At 30.1% G+C, this 27,322-nt stretch overlaps 2 protein-coding genes across 3 annotated transcripts in view; one reads left to right on the top strand and one right to left on the bottom strand.

Moving 5' to 3' along the window:
* Positions 1–17,682, bottom strand: part of LOC132937529 (uncharacterized) — a 30,266-nt gene extending 12,584 nt beyond the window's left edge. The window contains exon 1 of the mRNA XM_061004349.1: positions 17,611–17,682. The gene's annotated coding sequence lies outside the window, so the exon portion shown is untranslated. The remainder of the gene's footprint in view (positions 1–17,610) is intronic.
* A 1,248-nt stretch (positions 17,683–18,930) lies between these two features.
* On the top strand, positions 18,931–27,248 carry LOC132933589 (uncharacterized). Of its 2 annotated transcripts, XM_060999855.1 has the most exons (7): positions 18,931–19,141; positions 20,474–20,515; positions 21,019–21,118; positions 21,193–21,296; positions 22,519–23,421; positions 26,132–26,366; positions 26,910–27,248. In XM_060999855.1, the coding sequence occupies exons 3-7, from the start codon at positions 21,059–21,061 to the stop codon at positions 26,994–26,996; spliced, it is 1,389 nt and encodes a 462-aa protein (XP_060855838.1). In that variant the 5' UTR covers positions 18,931–19,141; positions 20,474–20,515; positions 21,019–21,058; the 3' UTR covers positions 26,997–27,248. The 2 variants fall into 2 exon arrangements, with proteins under 2 accessions (XP_060855838.1, XP_060855837.1); XM_060999854.1 differs by lacking the exon at positions 20,474–20,515 and having other exon boundaries at positions 18,932–19,141.
* Positions 27,249–27,322: the final 74 nt, after the last annotated feature.

Here is a 27,322-nt window from a genome sequence, read left to right as displayed (position 1 = left end):
TTTAAAGCGACTTCGATGAATACATTTTTTGTCTATTTGAAAAAAATGACTGACTTACAGTAGCCAGTTGGTTAATTTAAGTTGGGGTAGGTGCATGTAATATAGAGAAATTTTACTTTAGTTTTATGTAAGAAAAATAATAAAATATCATTAAAATAAAGGAGAATTAAAGTGGTTGAAAATTCCGAATTTGGTTTAATTAAATGTATGTAAGTCAGTCAATTTTTTAAATATAAAAAGTTGAAAAAACTGCACTATTTGAATTTGGTAGGTATAATAGTAACAACAAAATTAAACATTTTGAAAATTGGCCCAGAATGTTTACTTATTAGTATGCTCATAGGATAGCCAGTATTACACTGGTACGTCATCGGTCGATCGACAAAATAATACATTCCTTTGATGTTTACCGATTTTGTGTCGATCGACGAAACGTGTAGACTGACCGATGTCTACCTAATGCTAATTAAAGGTCATCATCCGACTGAAATATTTCGTATTACAGATTACTATTGAACACTCTGCAGCAGTGACAAACTCGCACTGCTAAATACCAGAAAAAAATATACTTAGTAATAGTTATTAATCACGAGTATAAAAATAATATTCAAAATCGTGCTACAACACCAGGCTAGGAAACTGAGTCATTAATGACACTGCACTCTGCAACAGGTATCACGCAGGTATAACGTATTCATGCCGGACTGCCGGAATTCAAAAGTGAAAGCAAATATTATTATATTATTTATTATTATATCGGACACCGCCGCTGGGATTTTCCTGTACCGCGAAATTATTTAAAGGCCGACTGTAATATTGTTGCCAATAAATTATTAAACAGTGTGAGTTTACCAACACGACGTGTTGACGAGTGATAATTATTTTACCTTCATAGAGAGATATTTTGCAAAATAAAATAAATGTGTAAGTACGCGTGTCCAAAATCGTTATGGACGTTTCGTCGAAAAATCGGTCATCTCGATTTTTGGCGGAAGTATTATGACCAAAGTTATAGCCATACGCATGATATGCTATAACATAATCTACATTAAATATTTAATGCACACGAATAAATAATTTATTGATGTATTATATAACATACTGGTAAAACGACATTTTTTTTTCTTAGTAATCGATTAGAAATTAACAAGACTCGTTATACATTTATACCCAACTCACTAGTAAACGCTTTATCCTATAAAGGACATGAAATAGGTGAACTACTGAATTGCAGGTGATTCCAATCCAGTTGAGATAATTCGGCTTATCCAGAAAATATTCGAGCTTGTCGGTTTAGTATAATAGGTTTTATTTTCACAATTGTTTATATCCGCTCAATCAAATCGGTGTCAAAAAAATTAAAGTACACCAACAACCCGAACAAAATGATTCAAGGGGGACGGAGTGGCCGAGCGGACGACGGTTCCGACGCGTACCGTCGCCGGTTCGATTCTCGACCACGGGCGGCTTTTCTCTCTGTCTAGAGAGAGAGAGGATGCCATCCCCCGACCGGGCATGGCAGAAACCTACGGGTGCCCAATTCGAAATTCTGCCAAAAACCAAATACACGCCGTGTTTACTATCCTACAATACCCTCCCCTAGTCCCCTACAAACAAGCAAACAGACAGCTAATGGCCATAGTCGTCGGTCTTAATGATCAATAAAATGTTTGAATTGTTTGATATATTTTATTTGTTATTTTAAGTTTAAGGTATATATATGACATACTATTCTATGTAGGTAAAACGTTAATATGTTTTCTGTTAGATACCTATGAGGTAATTGGTAATACCTACCTAAACTTGTATTTAGGATTCTGATTTCTGAACCAATGACAAATTGTGTAATTTGCTTGTTTGCCAAATTTACATTGAACATACTAGGACGGTATCACTGAAGGACTAAAATCAAAAAATAATTTTAAAAAGTTCAAGTTCATATATTATTTATATAATATATTCGATTAAGAGTGTACCTACACAAAACTAGAATCTATATGACGTTTTCCCTTTGTGCCTTCCCACCTAACGGGATAATCCCCTCTCCCGGACAAAATATTAAAAATAAAAATATTTCAAATATATTATGTTCAGGAAATTAAAAAATGATAATCTATTATTTTCATTGTCAGTTTATAAATCAATAAAATTATATTTTAGAATATATTTTTAAAATTTGAATATAAGTAGACACTGTCTAATTATTATGTCTTGTTCTCTCCTAAGATGCATAGCTATATATAAAAACAATTAAAATTAACTAAACAAATATTTTTAAACACTTATTTAATATTTGAATTATTTTAAATAAATATTTATTTTAAAATACCTATATTACATAATATTTTGTCTGTTTCTGAGGAAATCCCAATATGCATTCATACTGCAGCATAAACGATAAATCTATTAGAAAAATTCAATTTTAAACTAAAAACAATATTAAATTAATTTAAAATGATTGAAGAATTGTAAAACGAAAACCGACTACAAGGTAGGTACTTTAAAAATATCCTTTACATACTTATGATTTTTTTCAGTTGTAAATGTTAGTAAAATTAGACAATTTTTAAATATTCTTAGAAATATAGGTTAAGAAAAGACTTATCACTCAGAATTTTTTTCTATACTATTATATAGCTATTGAAATTTTAATACAATTTTAACACATAAATTACTGTTACTAACAAAATAGCAAGATACTACACAGCAGAGCTAATGTTTAAAACGTTTTCAAGTATAAAAAGGTGAATAAATCGAGTAAAAATCAAATGTTGTAAAACTATGAATTTCAAATGCTTATAAAAATTTAATTTGACTTTTTTCAAGACATTTTTTTTTTTTTTTATAAGGGTAGAAAAATTTATGAGCAATCTTGTATTACATTTTAAAATATTAGATTTAAATAGAAAATTTTTTATGAATTTCTAACTCAAAATAATTTGCAAATTTTCGTCATTGTTACGCATTTTGTCAATATTTGAACTTTATAAATGCGTATAAAAAAAAATTGTGACTGTATTTTTATTTTTTTCATCCGCCTTTGAAACAGTATACTAGGAGTCTTCTATTAAATTTTCAAGCTTTTTTAACCAACAAATAAAATGTTATTGATATTTATGGAAAAAAAATTGAAAACTGTCAATGTCCGTAAACAGCTCAAAATAAGTCATCATATTTGGAAATTGTTATGGTGTATAGAAAATGCCAATATAAACATTCAGTCAAAATTTCCTGTACCTACGGTAATTTGTTTAAAAGTTGCATCAAAAACCAAAATTGATTTTCTCGAAAACAGATTTTGCGTAAAAATTTCTGTTTTTCCTTAATTTTTCTTTTGTTTTTCACGGCGCTTTTGAAAACTACTTGGAAATTTTTACTTTTGACCTCCCCAAAGTACCAACTAGATTCACTTTCCTATCAGAAAAGATACTGTTGAAGAAAATCTAAGCATTTTTACTGTCCCAAAAGGAGATGACAAACACTAAAATAAAAATGAAAAATGAAAAATAAAAAAACACACATTATTGTAAAATCAATGCATTTATCGTTCCACTCAGAATCTAAAAATAATGAATTGTATACGTAATATTTTCAAACGCTCATAAAAATGCTTGACTTTAAGTTTTTTTTTTTTTTAAAAAATATCAATTCCAGTATAAACAATTTACGAGGATTATTGAACTTTATTTTCAAGCTTTTGGCCTTGCAAAAATTAAAAGACAAAAAATGAAAAAAGTGAACAGTTTCAAATGTTTAAGAATACATAAAAAACATCTAAACAAGTAATTAAAAAATTATTTAATAAACATTTATATTATATTGTCTAGGAAATCCTTGTATAATTTAATATTGGAGTAACTACTGCGGTAGGTAATTAATTTTTATAACAATTATTTGGAGAAGAAATCTCGTTACAATTAATATGGTTAGGTCCTAGAGAAATTCCTAGAATTTTTTGGTACAAATTCTGAAATTAGTGGTACAATAATGGGTACACAAATTGTAATTAATTAATTAATTTTACTTTATAAGTTTTATAAAATTATACTTAAATAAATTTGTCTTAATCGAAATGTTTTAACTTTATTACTTTAGTTTACATTGTATGTATATAATTTTATATTTATAGATATCACTATATCAGTATACCTATCATCACTACTATAGTTTAAGGAAATAATACATTGAAACAACACAATTTTATTAAAAAGTAACATGATTCACAATTTGAAGCAATGTGGAGAGTGTACCGTTCAGACTTTAGAGTCGACTTATTCGAGTCAATGTGATAATAACTATAACAATTTTTTATAGATATTAAAATGAAATAATTTTGTTCAAATTCTATAGATGAACTATCCATTTTCATCAATAATATAATTAACTTTTACGTATAGGTAGGTACTAGGTAGTATATTATCAGTATTTGCCATTTGGTAATGTTTATTATAATTGTGTCACAGAAACATACTCGACAACTACTGTACAGCTGTCCACCTTTTTTATATTTTAACTTTGTTAGGTATTGTTAGGTATAGGTTTTAACGGGGGGCGTGAGGAGGCTTAGCTCCCCACCAAAACTCCTGAAGCCACCACAAATTATTTCCCGACTTAACTTTGTACCTGGGTATAATCAATTATGTTAATAATTTATATTCCTAGCCTATTATAATTTAACTATATTTACGACTATGGCGTTGAGTACGATTGGTGAATCACCCTGTATGAAATATTCTATAAATAGCGAATAACATACAAAATGCGTTTATGCCGTTATATACATAGGTAAATCTTACGTTTCACGTCATAATAGCTTGTTTGTTTAGTTGTTTTCGTACACGGACATTTGATGACATGGGCATGGACAACTATTGCCTATGGGACATAGGTACGTTGTATAGGTACCTATAATATTATTATCTAAATAACATCCATTATATCCCATTTGTTTTTTTTTCTTGCATGAGTGTGTGTCATTCATAATAAATAATAATAATGTACATGGTACATGCGTCATAGCTATCGTCTACAATCTACACAGTAGACTACTTGAACAACGCCAGCAAAACGGTTCAAATAAAATATTAATATAATAAACATTGCAGCTGCTGAGCACAAGCCCGCATTCATCTCTCTTGCGGACACTTAAACGAGCGCGTGTCTGCATTATTATTATTATTATTATTATTTATCATTATAGTATTTGACCGAATAAAAAACATAATACGGAGCGTGTTTAAAACGATTCGAAAACGGTTCCGTTTAGTACGGCGACAATAATAGATACGCATAATATAATAATATGCTCAATAATATTATTGTGTCATTGTGGTCATATATAGGCGTGCGCAGACTCTATAATAATTGCAGATGCAGCGTACAGTATAAAGCTGATCATTTTTTTTACAATCGGTCAAATAAAATATGACGAACAGCCAAAATGATTAATTATAGGTGGTGGACTGTGTTATCTCGTTATTTCACCTATGGTTATAATAATATACTTGGCAATTTTGACTACCTATAGGTACATATTTGTTGTAAACTAAGTTTAATTTTACAACGTATCAATTAATATCCAAATGGTTCGGATGCATGAAATTAATTGAATTGGATCAATTCATTTTCCCGGACATCCGCTGACTTTCACTATAAGTGGCTGTAGCTCGGCCAATCAATCGGCCCAAAAAATGTTGTAGATGCAGCACACGAACCTTCTGCAGCACCCGTTCCCAGTGTTGGACCCAGACAATTTGACAGATTTGTTGACAGTTGTAATTATCAGGGTGGGTGAATGAAATTTCAGGGGTGACAATTATAGGCATTTTTTAACTTGGTCACCTGATTGCAACACTGCCCGTGCCCATACCTATGATTGTGGTCAAAACTGAAAATCAAAACATATGTTTCGATACACATTATTGCGTGTGTTTAGGTAGATAGGTACTCGCCACTCGGACCCTAACCATAGGACTGCGATAGGAGGAGATTAAGTCAAATTTGACGCCAGCTTAATTATTTTTTAACCCACCGTGACTCGCACAATATAATATATATGATTTGAAAACCATTACTCACGCGTAGAGCGATTCACTCATCAGGTAATACACAATAAACTACCATAAAAAAATTATTTATAGATAGTAAAATTACTAGTATAATCTAGAATAAATAAACTAACATAGAATAATAATTACATTAATTACATTAATAATTATATTATAAATGTAAATATTTTTGATTGATATAAAAACAATAATATTATAATAATCACTGAGCTATAAAATGTACTGTAATACACTAATACTGTTACGTCGTTAATCGCACGTGCGTGATTTTGGCACCCCAAACTTAGTCCAATCGGCACCCAATCGATGTAATTTTTGCTCAAAAACCATAGCCCAGTTGACTTCGGAATGCCCGAATGTAATATTTTGTTTACCCAAACAAACAATTAAGTGTCTGTTTATTTTTAAATATATTTAACAAATCGTGATAATAAGGTACTATAATAGTTTAATTAGCTACCGTAGGTAGATTGTCTACATTTATCATAGACAATGTAGGTATTAATAGTTATCACATACCTACCATGTAAATTATTGTCATTAAAAAAAAATTGAATAAATTGAAAAATTATGTTGTTCTGCGTAATGACTTCAAATATTATCTATTTAAGTAAAAACAATATTTTTTAAAACTTTTATAATAATCAATAAAATTGATGTTCACCTTCAAACACTCTGTATATAATATATACTTACTTCAATATCCTTCGTATCGGGAAATACTTGACGGTACTTAAATTTATAAATTATATAAAGTATTAAAGACTCTTTAATAAAGAGTGACGGCCGTGGTGTGAATCAAAATATATGAAATAATTCGTCGTCCGAATTACGAGAGTCATCTTCGCGCCATTACGGCACTTCATAAATACGTTTTATTAAATAAATTATATATTTTGTTCATCGAGGTTGTGTATTTTAATTCGTTTATTAGACCATTCGACTAAAAAAGTCATTTTTCGACAGGTCATGGCATTTGTTCGATACCTACCTACATGGGCCTACATGGTTAGTCGGTTCACTAACTATATTATTTACATGGGTGTGATCCATTTAAACGTAAGACACTAATTTTTCAAAAAACGCTAACGTTTTTGAAAATACTTATGATATTTTAAATCGTTATTTTTTTAAAAGTTTTTTACTCTTTTGAATGTCATCATACATTTTTACATCCATACTCCAGAGCAAAATATTATACTGAGTATTTTGATCAACAAAAATCAAATTTCAGGCAAGTAGTTTATTAATTATAGTTATTTTAGTATTTAAAGTATTGATGAGCATGGTATAGTGGCGTAGTGGTGCTGTCGGGTAGTGGACCAACATTTTTCGGGGTACACCACTTAACAGAACTTTAAATACTTATAACTCATAAACTATATTCTGCTATGAAAAAGCGAATTAAATTTTTTTTTTTAAATGCTAACGATGAAAGTAGTAAAAAGTATATTTTATTAGAAAAATATGTGTGTATTTAATGTACTATATAGGTACTGCTGTACTAGTTACTATCTAAGGTACTAACTAATATACTTAAATAATAATTATTATTGTTCTTAAGTTATCGTATACTATTGTAAATTGTAATTATATACGAGTAAAAGTATATAGCAAGGGGAAAAATATGAACACGGTTGGTAAAAATGTTGGACTTTCTCCAACACTGCAGGTTGTTTATCCTATGATTTACCAAATCTCGTTCGTAAAAGTCTGAACTACGAAAATCATTCAGAGTTTGAACAAACTATTTTGTGTATCCTAGGTGTTACCGATATCATTCGTTAAATATCCGAAATTTAGATATTCACCGGTAGCATTTGGTGAAACCTAGGATTTACCGCCAAATCCTAGGTTTCATCGGTATATTCGTACTTTTACCGTAACAACTATATTACGAAGGATGACTATCCTCGTACCTTATTTTCCTATCAATAATGTCAATCGGGCTTCGGCAGCCAAAGCGATAACATGTGCGCAGTTCCGTAATGTGTTACGTATCTTATCAGTTTACTTTAAATTGCCATGGCTAATGTGGTTTCTCCTATCGTTATAATTAACAAAAACACCGTTCGCAAATCGAAAATGAATGCCACTCCAACAAAAAGAGCCCTATCATCGTCATCACCAAACTCTCCGGTCCACGAAGGCAAAAAGAGCAAACATTTTGTTTCCCCAAACCGTTTTGAAGTCTTAAGAACGGAAGACGAAGAACTAGATTTCGCCGACCCGGGGTCTCACCATCTAGCGTAACGTTGCCATATCAGAATAACCTCAAACTTCCTAACATCGTCCTTAAAAATGTAAGTGACTTTACTACTCTCAATAAGGATCTTATCCGTTTGGTGGGCCCAGAGAGCTTCACCTGCAAAGCTAAAAAATCCAGTTTAATTTTACGGACAAATACACGAGCACAGTATGTAGCCATTAAGTCTTATCTGATCGATGCCGACTATGATTTTCACTGTTATCAACCCCGTGCTCTCCAACCGTTCCGCGTTGTATTACGTCACCTCCACCACTCTATCGCCACCGAGGACATCATTTATTAAAGGCCTAAGAGAACTTGGACACAATGTTATCAGCATTTCAAATATACTCAACCGTACAAATAAGTCACCACTTCCGTTATTCAATATTTCCCCAGCCCGCAACAGCAATAACAACGACATTTTCAAAATAACCAAATTGTTTAACTCAATTGTGAAATTCGAGCATCCAATAAGGCCACTTTGTCCTCCTCAATGTCACTCTTGTCAAATATATGGACATACACGCAATTATTGCCACCAACCTCCGCGTTGCGTGAAATGTGGGTTAAGCTACCTCACCGTAGATTGCACTAAAACACGGGAAGAACCCGTTAAATGCGCCAATTGTGACGGTAACCACACTGCCAACTACAAAGGTTGTCAAATTTTTAAAAATTTACTAAAGCGCACCATTTACAAGATTGCTTACAAAGATGACAAAGTTGAAAAACCGAAAAAACACCCCAGCCCATCATCTGCTGTACCTGTTGCACCACAAATCTTCAACGTCCCCAGTTACAACTCAAATCAAAAATCGACATCTTATGCCAAAGCCACAGCCAACCCTTCATCAGTCAATCAACCTCTCCACATCATCAACAAATTTATAGAAGATTTAAAATGTATTTTAAACCCTCTTTTATTGGCTCTTACTTCCCTAATTAACAAAATTTCACTTCCCATTTCGTCCACTCCATGACATCCTTTCACCCCAAGTTAGAGGGTATCCACACTGAGGTCTCCCTCCTCACGTTATTCATATTTTATTTATCATAGCCCATACTCTTATTGTGCCTTATTGTGTACAGATTGTGTATTTTATTAATAATAATAAAAAAAAAATGTCAGGAATCTATCCTCCCCCCTCCCATAACTTGTGCCAACATAATGGTCAATGGGTACATCGTATTTTTATGTATAAGTACTCTCGTAGTCACGGCCATAAAACACTTTAATGATGTTTAAAGTTGTTCAGATATAATTAATGTATAATAATATGCAGTTACAAATTACAACGAATAAAGATCATCTATAAATACGTGTACTCACTAAATTTTTAATTACCTATACCTACATGGCAATGTTACCTTCTAGACACTAATTTGTACCATATTGTGGTATAAATTAAATAAATCGCTGCAGTGTTAAGGGTGTTGCTTTTTGTTAATATTTAAAATCTTGTATCTATATATAGGTAGTTATATGTTTTATTTAAAATCCTCATTGACGTACATCAACCTGCATGTGTTTAACATTTTTTACTCTTTAATGGTTAATTTATTAGATTCTAATTTTTTAAATTTTAAGGGTACCTGAAGTGAGGGCAATAATTTCAGATACTTTTCCATTTAACGAATAATCTGCAACTGAGAATGCTAACTTATTGTCATTGAGAAGTATATATTACTGTAGCCTGTAGTATATATATAAATGTTGAATTCAATGACAAATCATTGTCTGCTCTTATATTACTAAGTATATTGTATGATATAGGTATTATTATAAGTATTGCTATTAAAGTAAGTAATTTATAATTTATATTAGGTATACTATTGTATATTAGTAACACAGTATAGGTTTAATTATTTTTGTCAAAAACATTATATTTAAAAATGTTAGTGTGTATGTATGGTTATTCGTTTTTGAGATATACCAAAAAAACATTATAGATTTTGTCGAAAACTGGTTTTTCGTAAAAACCCCCGTCTTGCCCTAGTTGTATTATTGTTTTTACGAACATAAGAAAAGTAATAGGAATTTTTTTATTTCGACACCCTTAAATAGGTACTAAGTCTAGGTCCAGTTTGCTATATACCGAAAACCACACTCAAAGTTAATAATCAAAGAATTTTTACCGAGAAAGCCAGAGTACTATATATAGTATAGGTTTCTCGCATGTACCTCGTCATACTAGATTATGTCACTGTAATGAATGTAATAAATTTGAATTTAATGATAAATCATTGCATATGAAAAACAATTCTGAACGGAAACGGTGTGTCAGCTTCTATTTCTAATAATGTTTTATAGTTTTTTTTTTTGTATAACTATTAGTAATTTATTTTTCTATTAGTACCTACTACGTCACTACGGTATGTTGAAGTCATTTTTGCCAAAAACATTGCAAATTGCATATCATACATCATATATTAATGACTTATATGTCAATATCGACGTACCATTGAGTAGATTTGTGATATACTTAAATAGTTTAAAGAGAGCTAAAATATATTGAAAATTATTCCATATACTAGATATACTAGATATATTATATATATTATATATATTAGATATATTTTGTAACGCTTACAAGAGAAAACAAAATTTATTTTGTCCACTATAACTGGTGTAACTGTGAAAATGTACCTCAGTGATATTTTACTACCTATACCGATTATTTATTTCCGGTAAAAAGTTCGCTAGTAAATATTTACCCCACGGTAAAAATCCACTAGGTGTAATAAATTACTATATTTAAAAATAATATGTTTGTTTAAGTATTTATTGTGTGCTTGACTCTTCCTCTTAGATATAGATTAAACATTAAGTAGTTTAAAATGGTAGTACATCAATCTTTTACGTTAACTCACTAACCGAATAAATGAAAATTGTAATCTATAAATAAGGCTATATTATATAATAAAGTATATTATATGTTTGTTAGGTTAACATACAATTAATATTTTAGCTTTAGTAAAATTTCATTAGCGATATTTTCCTCCGAGGAAGTTTACCTCCGGTAAAATTTGACTGGGTAAAAATATATACGGTTCCACCGGTGATGCTGAAATATTCCTGCTTTTTCCGATTGTTAGAAATGCACTCTTTGTCAATTTGACTTTACTTTTAACCACACAAAGTACCAACCATATATCCTATTGGAAGTTTTAATGGGTATAACAGTTACTGTTAATTGTTACGCTTTTTTACTGCTTCAAAAGGTGATGACAGATGCAAAATAAAAAATTTAAATACACACATAAAACCAGAACATTTATATTCGCTCCGCTATTAACTGTCTGAGCTGTCAGCGGTGAATCATCTAGCGTATATTAATAAATTATATTCTTTAACGAAATACAATAATAGTTAATTAAGTACTTACAAGTTTTGTGGGGTTGGGGATGTGGGTTTTTTTGCCATTATATGTTTTATTTTTTAAAATATTATTACCTTCGACCATGATTGGTAATTGCCAATTGGTGTAGGTTCAAACTGTTTTCTAGCCATAGAAACGTTATGTAGTTTTTTTATATTTATGTAATTTATTTTTGTATGGAATGTATTTTAATGTTAGTACCTATCTATGTTAATTATTAAATACTATTAATATATTATAGAATATAGGTACTATAATATTATGTTTATAATACATTGATACATGCACGTACTATAAAATGCAGACTTATGTAGTTGTCAATATATGCTTAGTACTTATTGAAATACTAAGGGCTGTATTCATAGTCGATGCTTAATAATAAGTATTGTTTAAGGGTCCCGGTGCCAGTTTTCAAGTTTTCCACAATTCAATAAAATTTTATATTTTAGTTGCCCCCTCAATTATAAGACTTTTCCACTTATCTACTACCCAATACCTATTTAGGGGGGGGGGGGGTGATAGGGAGATAACTTCCATCTTAACGATCTTGTGTTCACTTAACTTAACATAACTTGGATTAATTATTTTCCTTAACTTGCCAAGACTGGAACGAAAAAAAAATTATATACCTACCTACTAATTGAATCCCGGTATAAAACAAAAATATATCAATCGAGTAGATTTTATTCTTTTGTGTGCCTAATATGGTCGTGTAGGTATCTCTATAGTTCTGGTTGAAAGTTGAAACAGAAATTCCAACACGGTTGAAATAAACGTTAATAGCTTCTTGTAATCCCTTTTATACTTAGAGACTTTTGAGTTGTTCACCATAGATAATATAAGAATGGATAGGACATAAGAACTTATCACATGAAACTTTAGTGATACTATTTTTAAGGTTATATGGGGCAAATATTGATATGATAATCGATAAATAATAATTAATTTTTTTAATATTTTAAATATTTAACAAAGTTTAGAGTAATTTTCCAGGCACAAGTGGTACAACAATCAAAATACAAACTGACAAATATCTAAATATAACTGACTATCATGTTATTCATTATTATTTAATAAAATAGTTTTGCACACAACCTTAAAAAGCCCCATATCGTCTTTCTCTCTTTACGTTCTCTCTCCCCCAAAAAAGCACACGCCCCATATGGAACTGGTATAGGCATGTCCTATCCATTCTTATATTATCTATGATGTACACGCATAGTCAGCGGGAGCTTTATATAAGAAAAATTATTTCAAGAGTAATAAACTAATAACAGATAAAAATATATACTCATGTCTCATAGTAAAGTAAACACTTCTATAATGACATTAGGTTATAAAAGGTAGTAATAAAAATATATAATTTATATTTATACATTACGAATTAGTGCATACCTACGCATATTGTATTTATAAAGTTATAAATAGGTACAACCAGACAAACGAAGAAAAACACCGTGGTCTAAAAGCAGTTTAAAATTAACTAAATTAAAATAGTTAATGATTTACCATTTACGAGTCAAATATTAATCATAACCATTATCCAATAACTGTTATTGCCTAGCAAAGTTCAAATTCAAAAAATGTATATCCCGATTACATTGCAATAAAAAATTGTAAATAAGCATCAGTTAGAACAACGCGTCATAAATATCGGCTGAAGTGTGAATTAATATAAGTACGTCGTTCGTATAATATATCGAGTGCAGTGTACTTAATATAGGACATAGGTTATATTTGCACGGAAGAGTAGCAAAATAATTAATCAATTTAATATCAGTAAAACTAATAATAATATTACACTATTATGCCAAATTATGTTTTTCTTGCCCGTTTGGGCACACCACTGTGTAAGAATTAAAATATTCTACTACCTAATCTTGAACATAGGTGATCAGTAGGGAGCATGCACGTTCTATGTTATAACTGTATAAGGTATAAAAATATGCTTAGAATTTATTTGAAACATGCATCAGTATAAATTAAATAATTAGGTATTCATTAATTTAAACTTTATTTTATTTATTTGAAATTTAAGACAGTAAATAATTTATAAATTTTAACTTTGTGAACTATTATTGTCTAAAAATAATGTTCATATATGTTAGAAAATAACTGAACATACGAAACATTTGACGAAATATATTACAAAAAACCATAAATATGCACCAAAAGTATGATGAATTTTAAAATCGAACAAATATTTAAAAATAATATATTAAATATTTAATTTGTCATTTGAATTCTTTTAGTAATGAAACAAATTTCTATCTTACTCCACATTAATTTAGATTTTTTTTTTTAATATGATAAATGCATAAACATTCGGTCCTTAGTGATCAGTAATGGATTTAGTTATAAATACGTTTATCTGTTTAGGTGTTTAAATGACCTATTCTAATTTATTATCAACATTTAATATTTAAATTTTTTCAGCATGTCTCGCAAATTATATTATTTTATGTTTGTAGTTCGAAAAACATGCCTTCTAAAGTTTTAAGTCAAACAACTTGTTGAGTAAGATATTCGTAAAAAACCTTTTTGTTTATAAAATTTTAATAAGCGATGTATATGTTAATTTAAAACAAATAAACTCCAACAACAAATCATAACAAAATTATGCTAACCATATTCTTCTAAAAAAACTTTTTTTTTAGATTAATACTAGGTATATATTTTAAAATGTATTAAAATATTAAGATGAAATCTCATCGCTATTTTTTAAGGGGTTTAATATAGGCAATTTTAATACATTTTCGACAAAATTTGAAAATTAATCTAAAAATCAAAGTAACTGGCAGGTGGTCCCAAAGTACACATATTACAAAAAAGATAGGTCAACATTACTGCATCTCATTTTCTCATATCGGTTTTTATATTTTTGCTACCCACATAATTTAGAACATTTCAAAATTTATCATCAGGTTATTATTATTGTCTCAATATTTCCTAATTTTCTATATTTTGTATTTGGTAATCAATTTGTACTTGGTTTAGAGACTTTGAACCTCAATGCATGGTTACAATAATGATTACGATGTGAAACTTCTATGTTCGACAGAACTTGAAGCATTGACTATAATCGATTACCTGGTTTTAAAATCGTCGAAAATTAAATTACTGTTTTTTAAAAATTGTCGGTAACGGTACGATTTTGTCGATCTTTGGAAATGGCACAACACCCTACGAAGGACTATAGTCACTGTATAGTGTATAATATAGTGCTCGTTTTGAAACTCGAAAAAAAAAAACGTTCGATGAACAATATATTTGTTTACAACACGTTTTGTGGGAATACCTAAACCGGACTCCACTGACAGTCGTATCACCAGACTTTTCCTTTCTTAAGACTATCCTGCATGCGTATATAGACGAGTGAAGCGAAACATGTGCCCAACACCCGGTCACTGTTACCAGTCATTCGGTATAAGGTATCTAATTTTTTTTTTACACGTATTGTCCGTTGTTAGTATTATAATATATTATATTGTACCTTTTTATTACCGTAGACATCGTGTCTGGGTGGGCCAACTGCAGCATAATAATATATAATAATAATATTATGCGCCTAATACGTTTTAGGTCGGTCTCAACGTATACAGATCCCATCTCGGCAGACGCCATCACTGTTTACAATACTTAATAAATATAATACTATAGATACTATGTAATATATTATATATTAGTATAATATGTTCAGCTTCAGACAATGATTTATGTTTACATTACAACATATATAATGTAAAATGTTACATTATACGTATATTATAACGTGGTTACAAACAATAAACAGATGAGTAAAAACATATTACTTATGTTGTACACACAATATTGTTGGATTTAAAACGAGTGAATGACGATCATTTTATCTTATGGTATTGTATTTTAAATATTGGTGGACATCGAGATGGTTGGTTCTGCAGTCTCCTTAAAATTCTTTTAAGTATCAAAATAATAGTAATATTTTCCTTGACTATGGACATAGAAATAAGTACTTGGAATATAATATATTCTGAGTAAATATTTAATTTTATTCGTAATTTGTTAAAAAAAATTATCATTTTCAACGAACTGCTTATGTGAACGATATCAGTCCGGTATTTCGTTAAAAATAAATTGTGAAAAACCACAGTCTACAGTTGAATAGAATGCTATTAAAAAAATGTTAATAAATCCTAAAGAAAAGTAGGTAATTATCTATAAATTAGAAAATAGAAACCATTAAAGCAAGATTTTCCTAGGATAATTTTACCACCTGATAAGAATAATCTGACTAATTATATTGGGAGGGGACGAAGGGATACGATTTTTCGTAACTACCCCGGAATTAATATATAATATTTCCTCCCGGTAAGAATTTTCTAGAAATATAGTACTTACTACTTAGTACTTACCGTGAAGGGATATGGTTTTTACCCTTCCCGCCTCACGGTAGAATATTCCTAGCACTGTATTGTTCTGAAAACACTGTAAAAATAATATTTTTTTTCAACGTTTAAGTTAATGAAATAGAAATTTTCTTTTACGGATAAGTACGTTTTGAGTTGTATCGTGTGTTCTTGTGTTTGTGCGATTGTATAAAATATGTTTTTGGTTGTGTATGATAATATTACACAATCGAAAACGATGAATTATAAAGTAGAAGTTCTGACATACAGGATGATTCAAAAAACATGCTCATCCCCAAATTTTCCTTTAATAATTTATTTGAATTCCGATTTTTTTGTACTTCTTAAGGAGTGTCCCGTGGCGATTCAAACTTTTGTTTTTCAAATGAGAACCCCCTTTTTTACTGTAAATTATTTAGTAGGTAATTTTTTTGAAAATTTTTATGTACCTAATACGAAATTTGAATGCGAATAAACATCTATTATTATAGTAAGGAAATCACTGTTAGTTGCATAATATCAAAGGCATATAATTATGCCATAAAATCCTTTTATCTACTATTTTTTATTTTTACCTAGGTATCTAAAATTAAATTAGGATAAAATACATAATTGACGCACTAATTTTGAGGAAAAACAAATTATTAGTTGTTATATTAATTATCAAGTAGATATAGGCACTAGTAACGTACACACCTGCAATTAGTACACTATTTCTGAGTAATATTATTTTAAGTAACGGATAATATTAATCTTGTGACTTTGTGGGCGGTAATGAAATATTACAATTATTATATTTATATTATATTATATAACTAGAAATTGTAATTATTTATACACTGAGACCAAGAATTATTTAGACGTGATATTGGTCTCCGTGTTCTATTCATCATTTCATTCTATTTGACATCTGGATACACGGCCCTGGGCAAAAAAAAAAATAGGACACTATGGGTATATAATAGGTGACCACGGGACTAAAACTTGGGTCTGCGAAGGAGACTTCGTGCACTCCACCATGATATCCAACAGAAAATCATATTTAAATTAATATTAATTTTTTAATGTGGTAGGAACTATCACTGTAGTGAATAGATTTTTACAATTTCACTTATTATTTGTATTGGGTTTATGCATCTTCATTAGCATATCTATAGGATTTTTTCAAGGGGGAATATAAAATTCTTAATAGACATTCAGTATACACATACTATTATATTATTATTATTGTATATATGTTGTATTTTGAACAAAATTTAAGTCTCCGGTATGACCCCCATACCCCCAACACTGTAGATACACCACTGTGTACCTCAACACGAGTTAGAACAATTTGTCAAACAAATTGGATTTTGCATATTTTAATTTATTTTGGGATTTAGAGATTAGAGAATATTTAGTCTATTATACTGAAAAAAATCATAATTGCAGTTCATTTCCCGAGGGGATTTATTTTGTAATAAAAACATTGTTAGTTTGTGAGCAAAACCATAAACTACGTGAACAATAGTTGGTAACTTTACCTTAGAATTTTGTATCCAATTATTGGTCTTAAAACCTTTGCCTTCTCGGCATGGTCTTAAATGACATCGCCGCTGACCCCTTTGCACATCAAAACTCATTTCGCGTCCACTACCTACGTCCGAGCTTTATGAATAATATTTGCGCTTTGCACAAAAAATTATTGCCGATGAATCATCGTGCACGTCACTATAAATTTATAGGAAATTCGTGTTCTATGTTTTGTATTACGGTGTTTTTAACAGAACATTTCGACGACGACCGAATAACTGAAGTAGGTACCTATAGGCTAATAAATATTAAATAATATTGTTATATACGGTACCGCTGTTATATCTTAATGTTATATCATTCATTTTACTAGGATTTTACCAAACATTATTCTCAAAATATCCAATAATTGAATTGCACACGTACCTAACGTACCTTTATAGTTTTCGTACAATCGTACCTTTTTTATCTGCAGTATAAATTGTATAGCAAATGATTAGAACAACGGAAATACGAGTGATATAAGTGGCGGGCCACGGGCATCAAATAAACCCAAGTGGCTGGAGAATAATACTTTTTTGGCTGTAGTCAGTCCCTAGGTACCATATATTATTATGTTACCCTAAATTTAGTAATCCGCATTGAACAAATAGTTCCACGTACTTTCATAATTTGTACGGATATTTTTTCTTAAAATTGTAAAATATGAAATAACTGTCTGTACCACCGTTTAGATGAAATGTCGATGGTCGATGCAATAACATGATTATAATATTAAAATGGAATTTCAAAAAAAATAAATTTCGTTCACGTTTTTTTTTGTTGATATAATCGAGTGAGGAACGTGTCGCTCGCAAAATATGTAGGTACGTGATGAACAAGCGCATTTAATGTATTCGTAAAACCATGTAAGACTTTTTTTTTAAAAAAAAGAATAGTTAACACTTTACTTTGTTAACAGCCAACCCTGACTAACACATTCGCACTCTTATAGCCTACATAATAATATTATGGAATGTCGCATGTAATATGATAACATTGAGCTGGTATGTTCATAAACAATAATGTTATATTATTATTAATTAATACTATCAATGCACTGTGGTCGGTGGCGCATAAATCGTCGATCAGCAAATTCTATGGGTGCGTCGTCTGTCGTAATGACAATATAATAATATTATATCATATTATTAAAACCTATACACACGACAACGATAATCCAATTAATGCAACATACGGGTCGATAAGCCGATAAACGATCGTTACTGATTGGGTACAAGTCGACCATAATATTATTATATCTCCCATATTTACTCAGCATTTCGGTCGCTTAACCTACAAGTTGCAATATCGTGATCGCATATTCTTACACTGATATTACCGGCTGGTCAGCTACAAGCTCTGGTAGTGTACCTGTGAACACGTGCGCGTCGTTGTCCGACGGCATTTTTTCCACTCTTAAAAACGAAATCGGTCGAAAGTGAAGCACACTTGGAGATAAATATTCTAACCGCCGCACGTCGATATTTTAGATGCAACGAGGTGAGTACGAAAACGACTGTTATTTCGTCTAAATAATATTTATTTTAAGAGCACACGCGCTGTCTCCGCCGTCTTACAAACGCTCAAGCAATTTTGTGTTGTTATAGCTTTGAAATTACAGTGAATTATCAAACTTAAACGTAAGAACAATATACATATAGGTATAAATATCTATAGATCGTCTAATATAGTCTTTTATGGATGTTTTCATTTTAAAATTCGCAATTGACTTAACTAGGTAGTCCTATTATAATGTAGAATATTGTAAAATGTTACAATTTTAAAATGCTCGTAACTCGTTTTAAAATTAAACTAATCAATAAAAGCTCAACGCGGCCCTATAGGCAAACTGATTAATATTTTTAAATTTGATAATTCGAATTTCGCTCTTATATTGAAGTTAATTACACACAATTATTGGTTGTGGGTACGTTCGTAAGACGACGACAGGCCAGCTACAATCTCGGTGGACCACCCAAGATAGGGCTGGTATTGTAACGTGTGCTTGGCACTTTTCGTAGTTTTATTTTAATATGATGATGACAAATTGGTATAAATATTAGTAGAAAATATATTTAATCGAATTATTAAACCATGCAGTAACAGCTGTAGTCAAATGTTAAAAGTCCTATAACTCGGTCGATGTACTTTGCGTATTATTGGCGTATGTATATAATATTATTAGTACAATTACATTTTTTTTTTTCGGATTGTGACTTATCTATTGTAACATATTGTAGTTTATTTTACTGCTAGACATTATAGTACCTACTGTATTATAATAATACGTTAAATTCATTTTTCCAAAAAAAATCAGTTTTGTCAGAAGCATTGTTTAGTATTTTGAATTTTAAGAAATTTATCAGTACTATAAGGTTTTCAAAATGTTTAGTTATTTATATAATTATTAATAACTTTCTTAAAAATGAAAATATTTCAAAACAAAAGCATCGGATAAGATCGAATAATGATGACAGAAATAATGTTATTCTTTAAATTGTTATTAAGATTTTTAACAATTATTCACAATTCACGAATCATGACCATTGATTATATTGTCTAGGACAGAAAACAACAATGTTGATGATGTCATTATCACTGATCAGTGATCCACGATCGAAAACATGTAGTTATGCAAGTTAGTTTATTAAAAGACGTCAAATACGCGTTTTTGTATCTGCTATATTTTTTTTGTAAAGTTCATGAACCATAAATTTTACCTAATATTTTACCTGTTGTTTCCTGAAATTCAAATTATTATTATTAAATGTATTTAATTTTTTTTAAGTGCTTGTTTTTACATTTTTTAGTGCAACATTTAATGTTTTTTAGGTTTACACGTCCCGAATGCTGGTTATTACCTATAAGCTATAGGTAGGTTATAAATTATAATATCTCAATTTCAACAATGTTATGACAATAAGTGAAATGCGGATTAGTTTTATCTATATATTATCTACATGTGTAACATGGCGGAAAAAAATTATACTGGCCTGCAAAGTCTTAACAGTTACTTATTACTATAATAGGATATATCATATTATATTATATGCATATACAATAGGAAAATTTACATTTCATTTTGTTGAAGTATGCAGTAAAAATATAATTATATATAATATATTGCTACATAAATAGGGTAGAATTAATATAATAATATTTACAGTTAAATAGTTAATTTAATAGTATAATAGCTTCAAACATATTATTGTGTAGGACCATATCTGCAGGACATGGTGTTACTGTTAGCAGTTAGCACTCAGAGTTCAGTGGTCCATGTAGGTACTTTCATAAAGTATCATCATTTTACTTATTCTAAAAATGTTGTCATAAATTTAAAAAAAAAATGTATTTTATACGAAAATAATATTTTACAGTCGAGAACGTGCGATAATTTCAAACCATAACACGTCCAAGATGTCCAAACAACTTTGTCCCATTGATTTCGGGCAATCCGATGACAATTCAATTTGTACCGTAAGTCGATAAAGTTGGGAGATATCAATAGTTTCATTTATTTAAGAAACATTTATATTGGATTTTTTTTTTAGACGAACAACAAAAGAAAGAAATTAAGTTTATCGAAGGAGCTGTTAAGAGAATCCATGCAATTTAAACGTATGCTCATCACACAGAAGGAAAATTACGAAATCAGGTAAAATTCATATAATAATATTATTTGGCTTCTTTAAAATCGTAAAATCGCATCAAAGAGTTATGTTGCCACATGTTCGCCTTCGATCACGAATTTCCGTTTAGTTTAGGAATTCGGATGTTTACAAAATACCCATGATAACCATTATTTACGTATTAAAAAACTTTTATTTAAATTATTTAATTATTTAATAGTCTGGATTTCGCGATTAGTTTAAAATAAATATCAATTGAGCAGCTTTATTTTGGAATTTCAAATTTGACTGTCAAGCAATATTTGTATGTTTGCTTATAATTCATAGAACAAGTGTAATTAGTAATTACAAAAGAAAAACATGTCATATATAGAATATGTTTTACCTATTATATTTAAATATAACTTGTAGCTGTAACAGATATTATATAATAAGAGAACTCCACTCCCGCCACCCGAAATCTATGTTGTCATCGCCATTCAAACGTAACAACATACACAATTTTCGTTCAGTAGAACTAGAGTGCCTTGATAGAGAACTCTACCTCTATCAAGGCACTCTAAGTAGAACCAATGTTGTTACTTGATGGCATTTATCTTTGATATTAGTGAGATTTGACCTATAATATGATCAAAATTAAAATTTAAAGGTAAGAACATTGTCTGTGACATTGCGTGACCTCTCGTTAGTGTATATAATTAACACGTATAAAAACATAATAACACAAATTGGACTTAAGTCAGGTCATTCATAGAAAACGTTTTTTTCTTCAAATATTTGTATTTATTAATTTTTTTGATATTATAGGAATAACTACTTTTCCAAATAGTAGATAGTATATTATTATCAAACATTAATTCTATGCAATTATGCGTAACACGTTACCCAATACTGCTAATCGAGTACATAATATAATGATTCAATATTACTTAAAAATCGTATTGTTTAAATATAATAAATTATTACTCCATGTATATTTTATGACATAAAAAGTAGATTGTAAAAACAATATAATATAATGATCGAAAGGAGTCAATTCAAACATTACTTTTTTCCGTCCCGAGAGCGCAATATTCGACACAAATAATAGTGAAATTCGACCTTACACCCGTACTAAAATTAGCCAAAACATATGGCTCAAACGGCTTTTGGTAATTTTAGGGTAAAAAATGTTCGCTTTTTTAAACGGGTGACTCTTATGCGCACACACGACCTTTAAAAATTGAGACTGTCTTCTGTGTTTTTCAGTTTTCTCGATCCCGCCAATGGCGAACAGCTGAAACTCATGTGCACCGACACCTTGTGCACTGGGCGCGTATTGCACGCAGGTGTTCGGACGCTGCAGTCGGCGATCGACCGAGAACGGTCGCACAGACGGGAATACGTGGACGGCCTGATGCGTTACATGCGTGAGCTGAACAAGCTGGACGAGGCCAAGGAGGTGCTGCTGGAAGGCCTTGAGCGGATGCGGGCCGGCGTGGACGGCACCGTGGACGCTCTCCGGGTGGACGTGGAACGAGCCCACTGCCAGTACGAGGAACGCAAAAAGCGGTTCTTCCGGTTCACCGGCGGCGCGGAAGCATCCGAAACGCAAGAGATGACCGCCACCGACCGCGGGTTCCGGTCACTATGCTTGGACGCGGATGCCGGCGAAGTTTCGCTACCAGGAGCCGCCTGCTGGTCCTGTGACATCGACGCCGATGACGATGGTGGCTGGCTGGACGACATCGACGCCGACGACGACGCTGACGCTGCCTTAACAATCTTCCGGCGGCTCCGGCGGGACGCCGAGGCTCGCAGTGGCGACGGCTGTCGGTTGCGGATTGACGAACTTCTAACGCTCTGGCGCGCCATCAAGTCCGTGAGCGAGTATAACCGGACGCTTGAGACGGCTGTGTGCGAGCTCGACGAACAGACGGATTCGCTGCAGACCAGCCTGTGCTGCGCGACGGCCGTGTGCACGGCGCTGGACGCTGATCAGTCGGACAAGAAGTGCAGGGCGATCGTGCTGGACGACTTTTGTGCGGTCACCGAACAGATCACGGCGCAGCAGATCAGGAACTTGGAGTTCGGCCGCATGCTAGCCGTCGACGAAAAGCAGATCTGCGAGGAACTTCAAAAGATCGGACAGCTGAAGGCCAAGGTTGCCAGGTGTGTAACCTACCTGCCTATATTGCTTTTTACGTTTGACGTATAATATCCTACCGAGGGCCAACCAATATTTTGGTATAATATTTAATTCCTGGGCGACTCGAAACAAGTTAGATTTAGGATATATTTTTCTTATTCTAAACAGGAAAAATCGCAGATTGAAAAAATAAATACGTTGTCGCGTAGAACAACTTAATACTTTCTGTAAACAATTTCAAGCCCAAAAATTGATTTATAGAATAAAAACCTGTTGTATCAAGCAGCGCATACCTACTATAGTATTGATAAAGTATTACTTTGTAATAGGTCTATATAAAAAGAACATTTTTAACGAATTATTTGAAATAAAATAAAAATCAGAGGTCAATGAGTCTTCTTCCAGGTAGATAAAAAAACCGTTATCAAATTACGAAAATTTGACGAGCTTTTTCTGTTTTTCCTGAAGCTTTTTTGTTAATAATATAATACACTATGCTAACCCAAAATATTTTATTCACATAAACCAATTCGTACACAATGTAGAACTATAATTATTTTTGAGTATCTATCTTTTTGAGCTATTTATTCTATTTAAATTGTTTTTTTTTTTTTTAAATTTTTTCTTTCAAGCTTAACTGTCGATAAACTATTGTTTGCTTGGTCAAGACGGTTGAAAATCGAGTACAAGGTTTTTCATATACCTACCATTTAACAAATATCGAAAATACAGTCACAATATTTGTTTATAAACATTAGAATTTTGAAAAAATTTATCTCGATTGCTAAGATTTGTAAATTATTTTGTACTTAGTTTGAAATTCATGAAATTGTTCCTTTTTATATCTAATATTCCAAGTACAAGATTCTTAGTATAAGATTCCTGATAAATTTTTTTACCTATAACAAAAAAAAGTTTATCAGAAAGCCAAATTAATTTTTTATGCACGTTGAAGAACAATATTTTTATACAATGGATATTTATCAGTAATTTAAGTATTCCTACTCAATTGATTTTTGATATTATGTTGTAGTTCAAAAACAGAAAAAAACATAAATACTTAAAATATCACAAAATGTTTATTTTAACAAATTTTATAATAGTACAAGTTTCAAAATATTTTTACTCAGTTTAAGTTTTTTTATAGATATTTTAAGTTCAAATTGGGATGAAATTTGATATTTAAACTAAGGATAACGATTTTAGTTATTTTGTTGTAATTTTAAAAGATTATTTGAGCAACTGCTTGTAACTTTTGAAGTATATTATAACATTTTATACACAACGTCATTTTCAAATGCCAAATTCTATGTTTCGCCCTAGTTTAAGAATTCATCTTGTTCTGTCTCTTTTTATTTTCATACATTTAATTGTAAATATTTATCTTTCAATTCATAGGTATAGATATATAGACAGAGTGAGGCAAGTTACTCAATTTATTGCATCTGGTTACAAGTTACAGTTATATGTAACTAAGTTACATTTTAAGTTAAAAGTTACATTGGTAAATGTATAAAGAATTATTTACCGGCCAGGGGCTAGGTAAAATCATGTTATGGTCGTTATCTTAGGAAAAAAGAGAACCATCTATATAATCACACAACCACTGAATATCCAGTGGCTAGATAAATTGTGAAAAACAAAATGAACAAATATAAAAAAAAATCTTGACCATGTATTTTTAATATTTTTAACTGGTACCTATTGTGTGAGGAATCTTCAGTCTTGTATTACATTTTCAAACATTTTGAGCAACCAAATAAAATTTGATTTACATTTATAAAAAAAAAAATTAAAAAAATTGAAAATTGATTAAAAAATTATAAAATAAATATATGGTATAAATTTTAAGTATCTACGGTTATAAGTTATTGAGGAACAACAAAATAAGAAAATCGTTGTATGAGAATTTGTTAATTTATATTAAAATATCTGATGTCTAACTTCCAATGCTTTTAAAAATTTAATTTAACTTTACAGTATAGAAATTTTCTTTTTGATAAAGGTAGACAAACTTATGAAAAATGTTGTATTAGTTTTTTTTTGCTTTTGCACTAATGAATAATCAAAGCACAAAAACAACAATGTAACTTTTAATTGTAACTTGTAACTTGTTACATAACTTACATGAATTACATTTAACTATGATATGCCCAATCCTGGATACACAATATACAATAGTTAGACAACATTTAAAGCGTTAAGGTATTTTTTCTTTTTATCATAAATATTTTATGCAAATGACTATTACTTATTAGTGGGAAATAAGAATATAGTAAAGTAATAGTAGAGTATAGTATAGTAAATAATACTATATTTGAAGTTTAAAAAATTGTTGTATTTTTCCAATATTTTGGATGATAAAGTTTTTAGTCTTAATTTAAAGCATTTTTGTTACGAATGGTATGATAGTTTAAGGTGGTACTAATAAGACTCATATTAATGATAACAATAATTAAAATTAAAATAAATTGTATACACATATTTAAATATTTAATTAATCTTTTGAATAGGTAACCTAAAAAATTATAAATTTTTTTTAAACAGCCCTCAATGGATCAAATTTTCTTAAATTAAAATTATTAATTTACATTATTTATCTAATGCTGTTTTTAATATTATATATAAATTATTATTTAAATATATAATTTGATCCAAATATTTAGCACCTGCTCAAACGCTTTACATTATTAAGTATACCTACATGCTTTTATTGTTGTAATTTTTTTACAGGAAAATGGAGAAAAAGCAAAAACTTCTCGAGCAAACGGACAGTGTGAAAAGTCAACTGGATGTGTACAAAAGTCGTTATGAAGAACTAAAGAGGAAAAGAGCTCTTCTTGACGACAATCTAAACATGACGAAACGTTCGCCTAGCAAATTAGCGAATCAATCCGAGCAACAAGGTTTTGGACAGAGAGTGAAACATTTGGAACAACTCAAAAACCAATACAACAAACTGGCTAATGTAAATTCGTTATATATTTGATATAATTTTTTATATATATGATACTATTATAACCAACGACATGCATTGTCTTTTGATGTAAAAATGTAGGTAATGTTGACTAATGGTGACTAATACACCATTAATTTTAATGCTGTACATATTATTTGTAATTTATTATTTAATTTAAATTAATTGTCGAAAAGCTTTATACAGCCTACCTAAAAGATTAATTATTTCACAAGTGTCAACCCTCATAAGTTAATATTTATACAAGACTTTTATAATTTATTTGTCACCACAATAGTTAACTAAATATTTTGAGAAATTATATTTAAGTAATATTGCTATCTATTATAATAGATTGATATTAAAACATTCTATTTCTTCGATATTTAAATTCATGTGTAAAATCAACAACTTTTCAACCACCCATCAATCCATGCAAAAAATAAATATTAATTTAAACAAATTATTATTTCTTTTTGTATAAACATACAAGAATGCAGTCATCATGATAACATTAATATAATATATTACTAATGCGTTTACGTGATTTTTCAGAAAAGAGATGCATTAAAACTGAAAATTCAAAGTCAACAACAGGTGGTCAAGACACCTCGTCGGATAAATACGTTTTGCAATACTTAGCCATACTATTTTCACAGTTTGTTTTTTAATGTACCGATTTCACAAATATTCTTGTATGTTTAAGGCGTCTCAAAAGCTTTCTTTTCTATTAAAACCAAGCTCAGTTTAATTACAATTTTACTCGTTAACATAATATAAAATTACCTTTTTTTTATTTAGATTATAACATTCTATTTAATTTACTGTCCAAAGAAATTATTTATATTTTTAAAAAATTAGTAAACTTTAGATTATAATATGAGCATAATAGATTATTTAAAAACAATTATACATAGAAGCAAAAAATGTTTATTTTAAGTTCATCTTGATAATAATTTTATTACATA

Source organism: Metopolophium dirhodum, chromosome 1 (assembly GCF_019925205.1).
Source record: "Metopolophium dirhodum isolate CAU chromosome 1, ASM1992520v1, whole genome shotgun sequence".
NCBI lineage: Eukaryota > Metazoa > Arthropoda > Insecta > Hemiptera > Aphididae > Metopolophium > Metopolophium dirhodum.
The sequence above is the reverse complement of the archived record's forward strand: the minus strand, read 5'-3'. Positions and strand labels throughout refer to the sequence as shown.

Coding starts and splice junctions, on each gene's coding strand:
- LOC132933589 (XM_060999855.1), top strand. CDS start 21,059: ATGTCCAAACAACTTTGTCCCATTGATTTCGGGCAATCCGATGACAAT. Junction 21,297..22,518: donor AAGGAAAATTACGAAATCAG/GTAAAATTCATA, acceptor TGTGTTTTTCAG/TTTTCTCGATCCCGCCAATG. Junction 26,367..26,909: donor AATACAACAAACTGGCTAAT/GTAAATTCGTTA, acceptor GTGATTTTTCAG/AAAAGAGATGCATTAAAACT.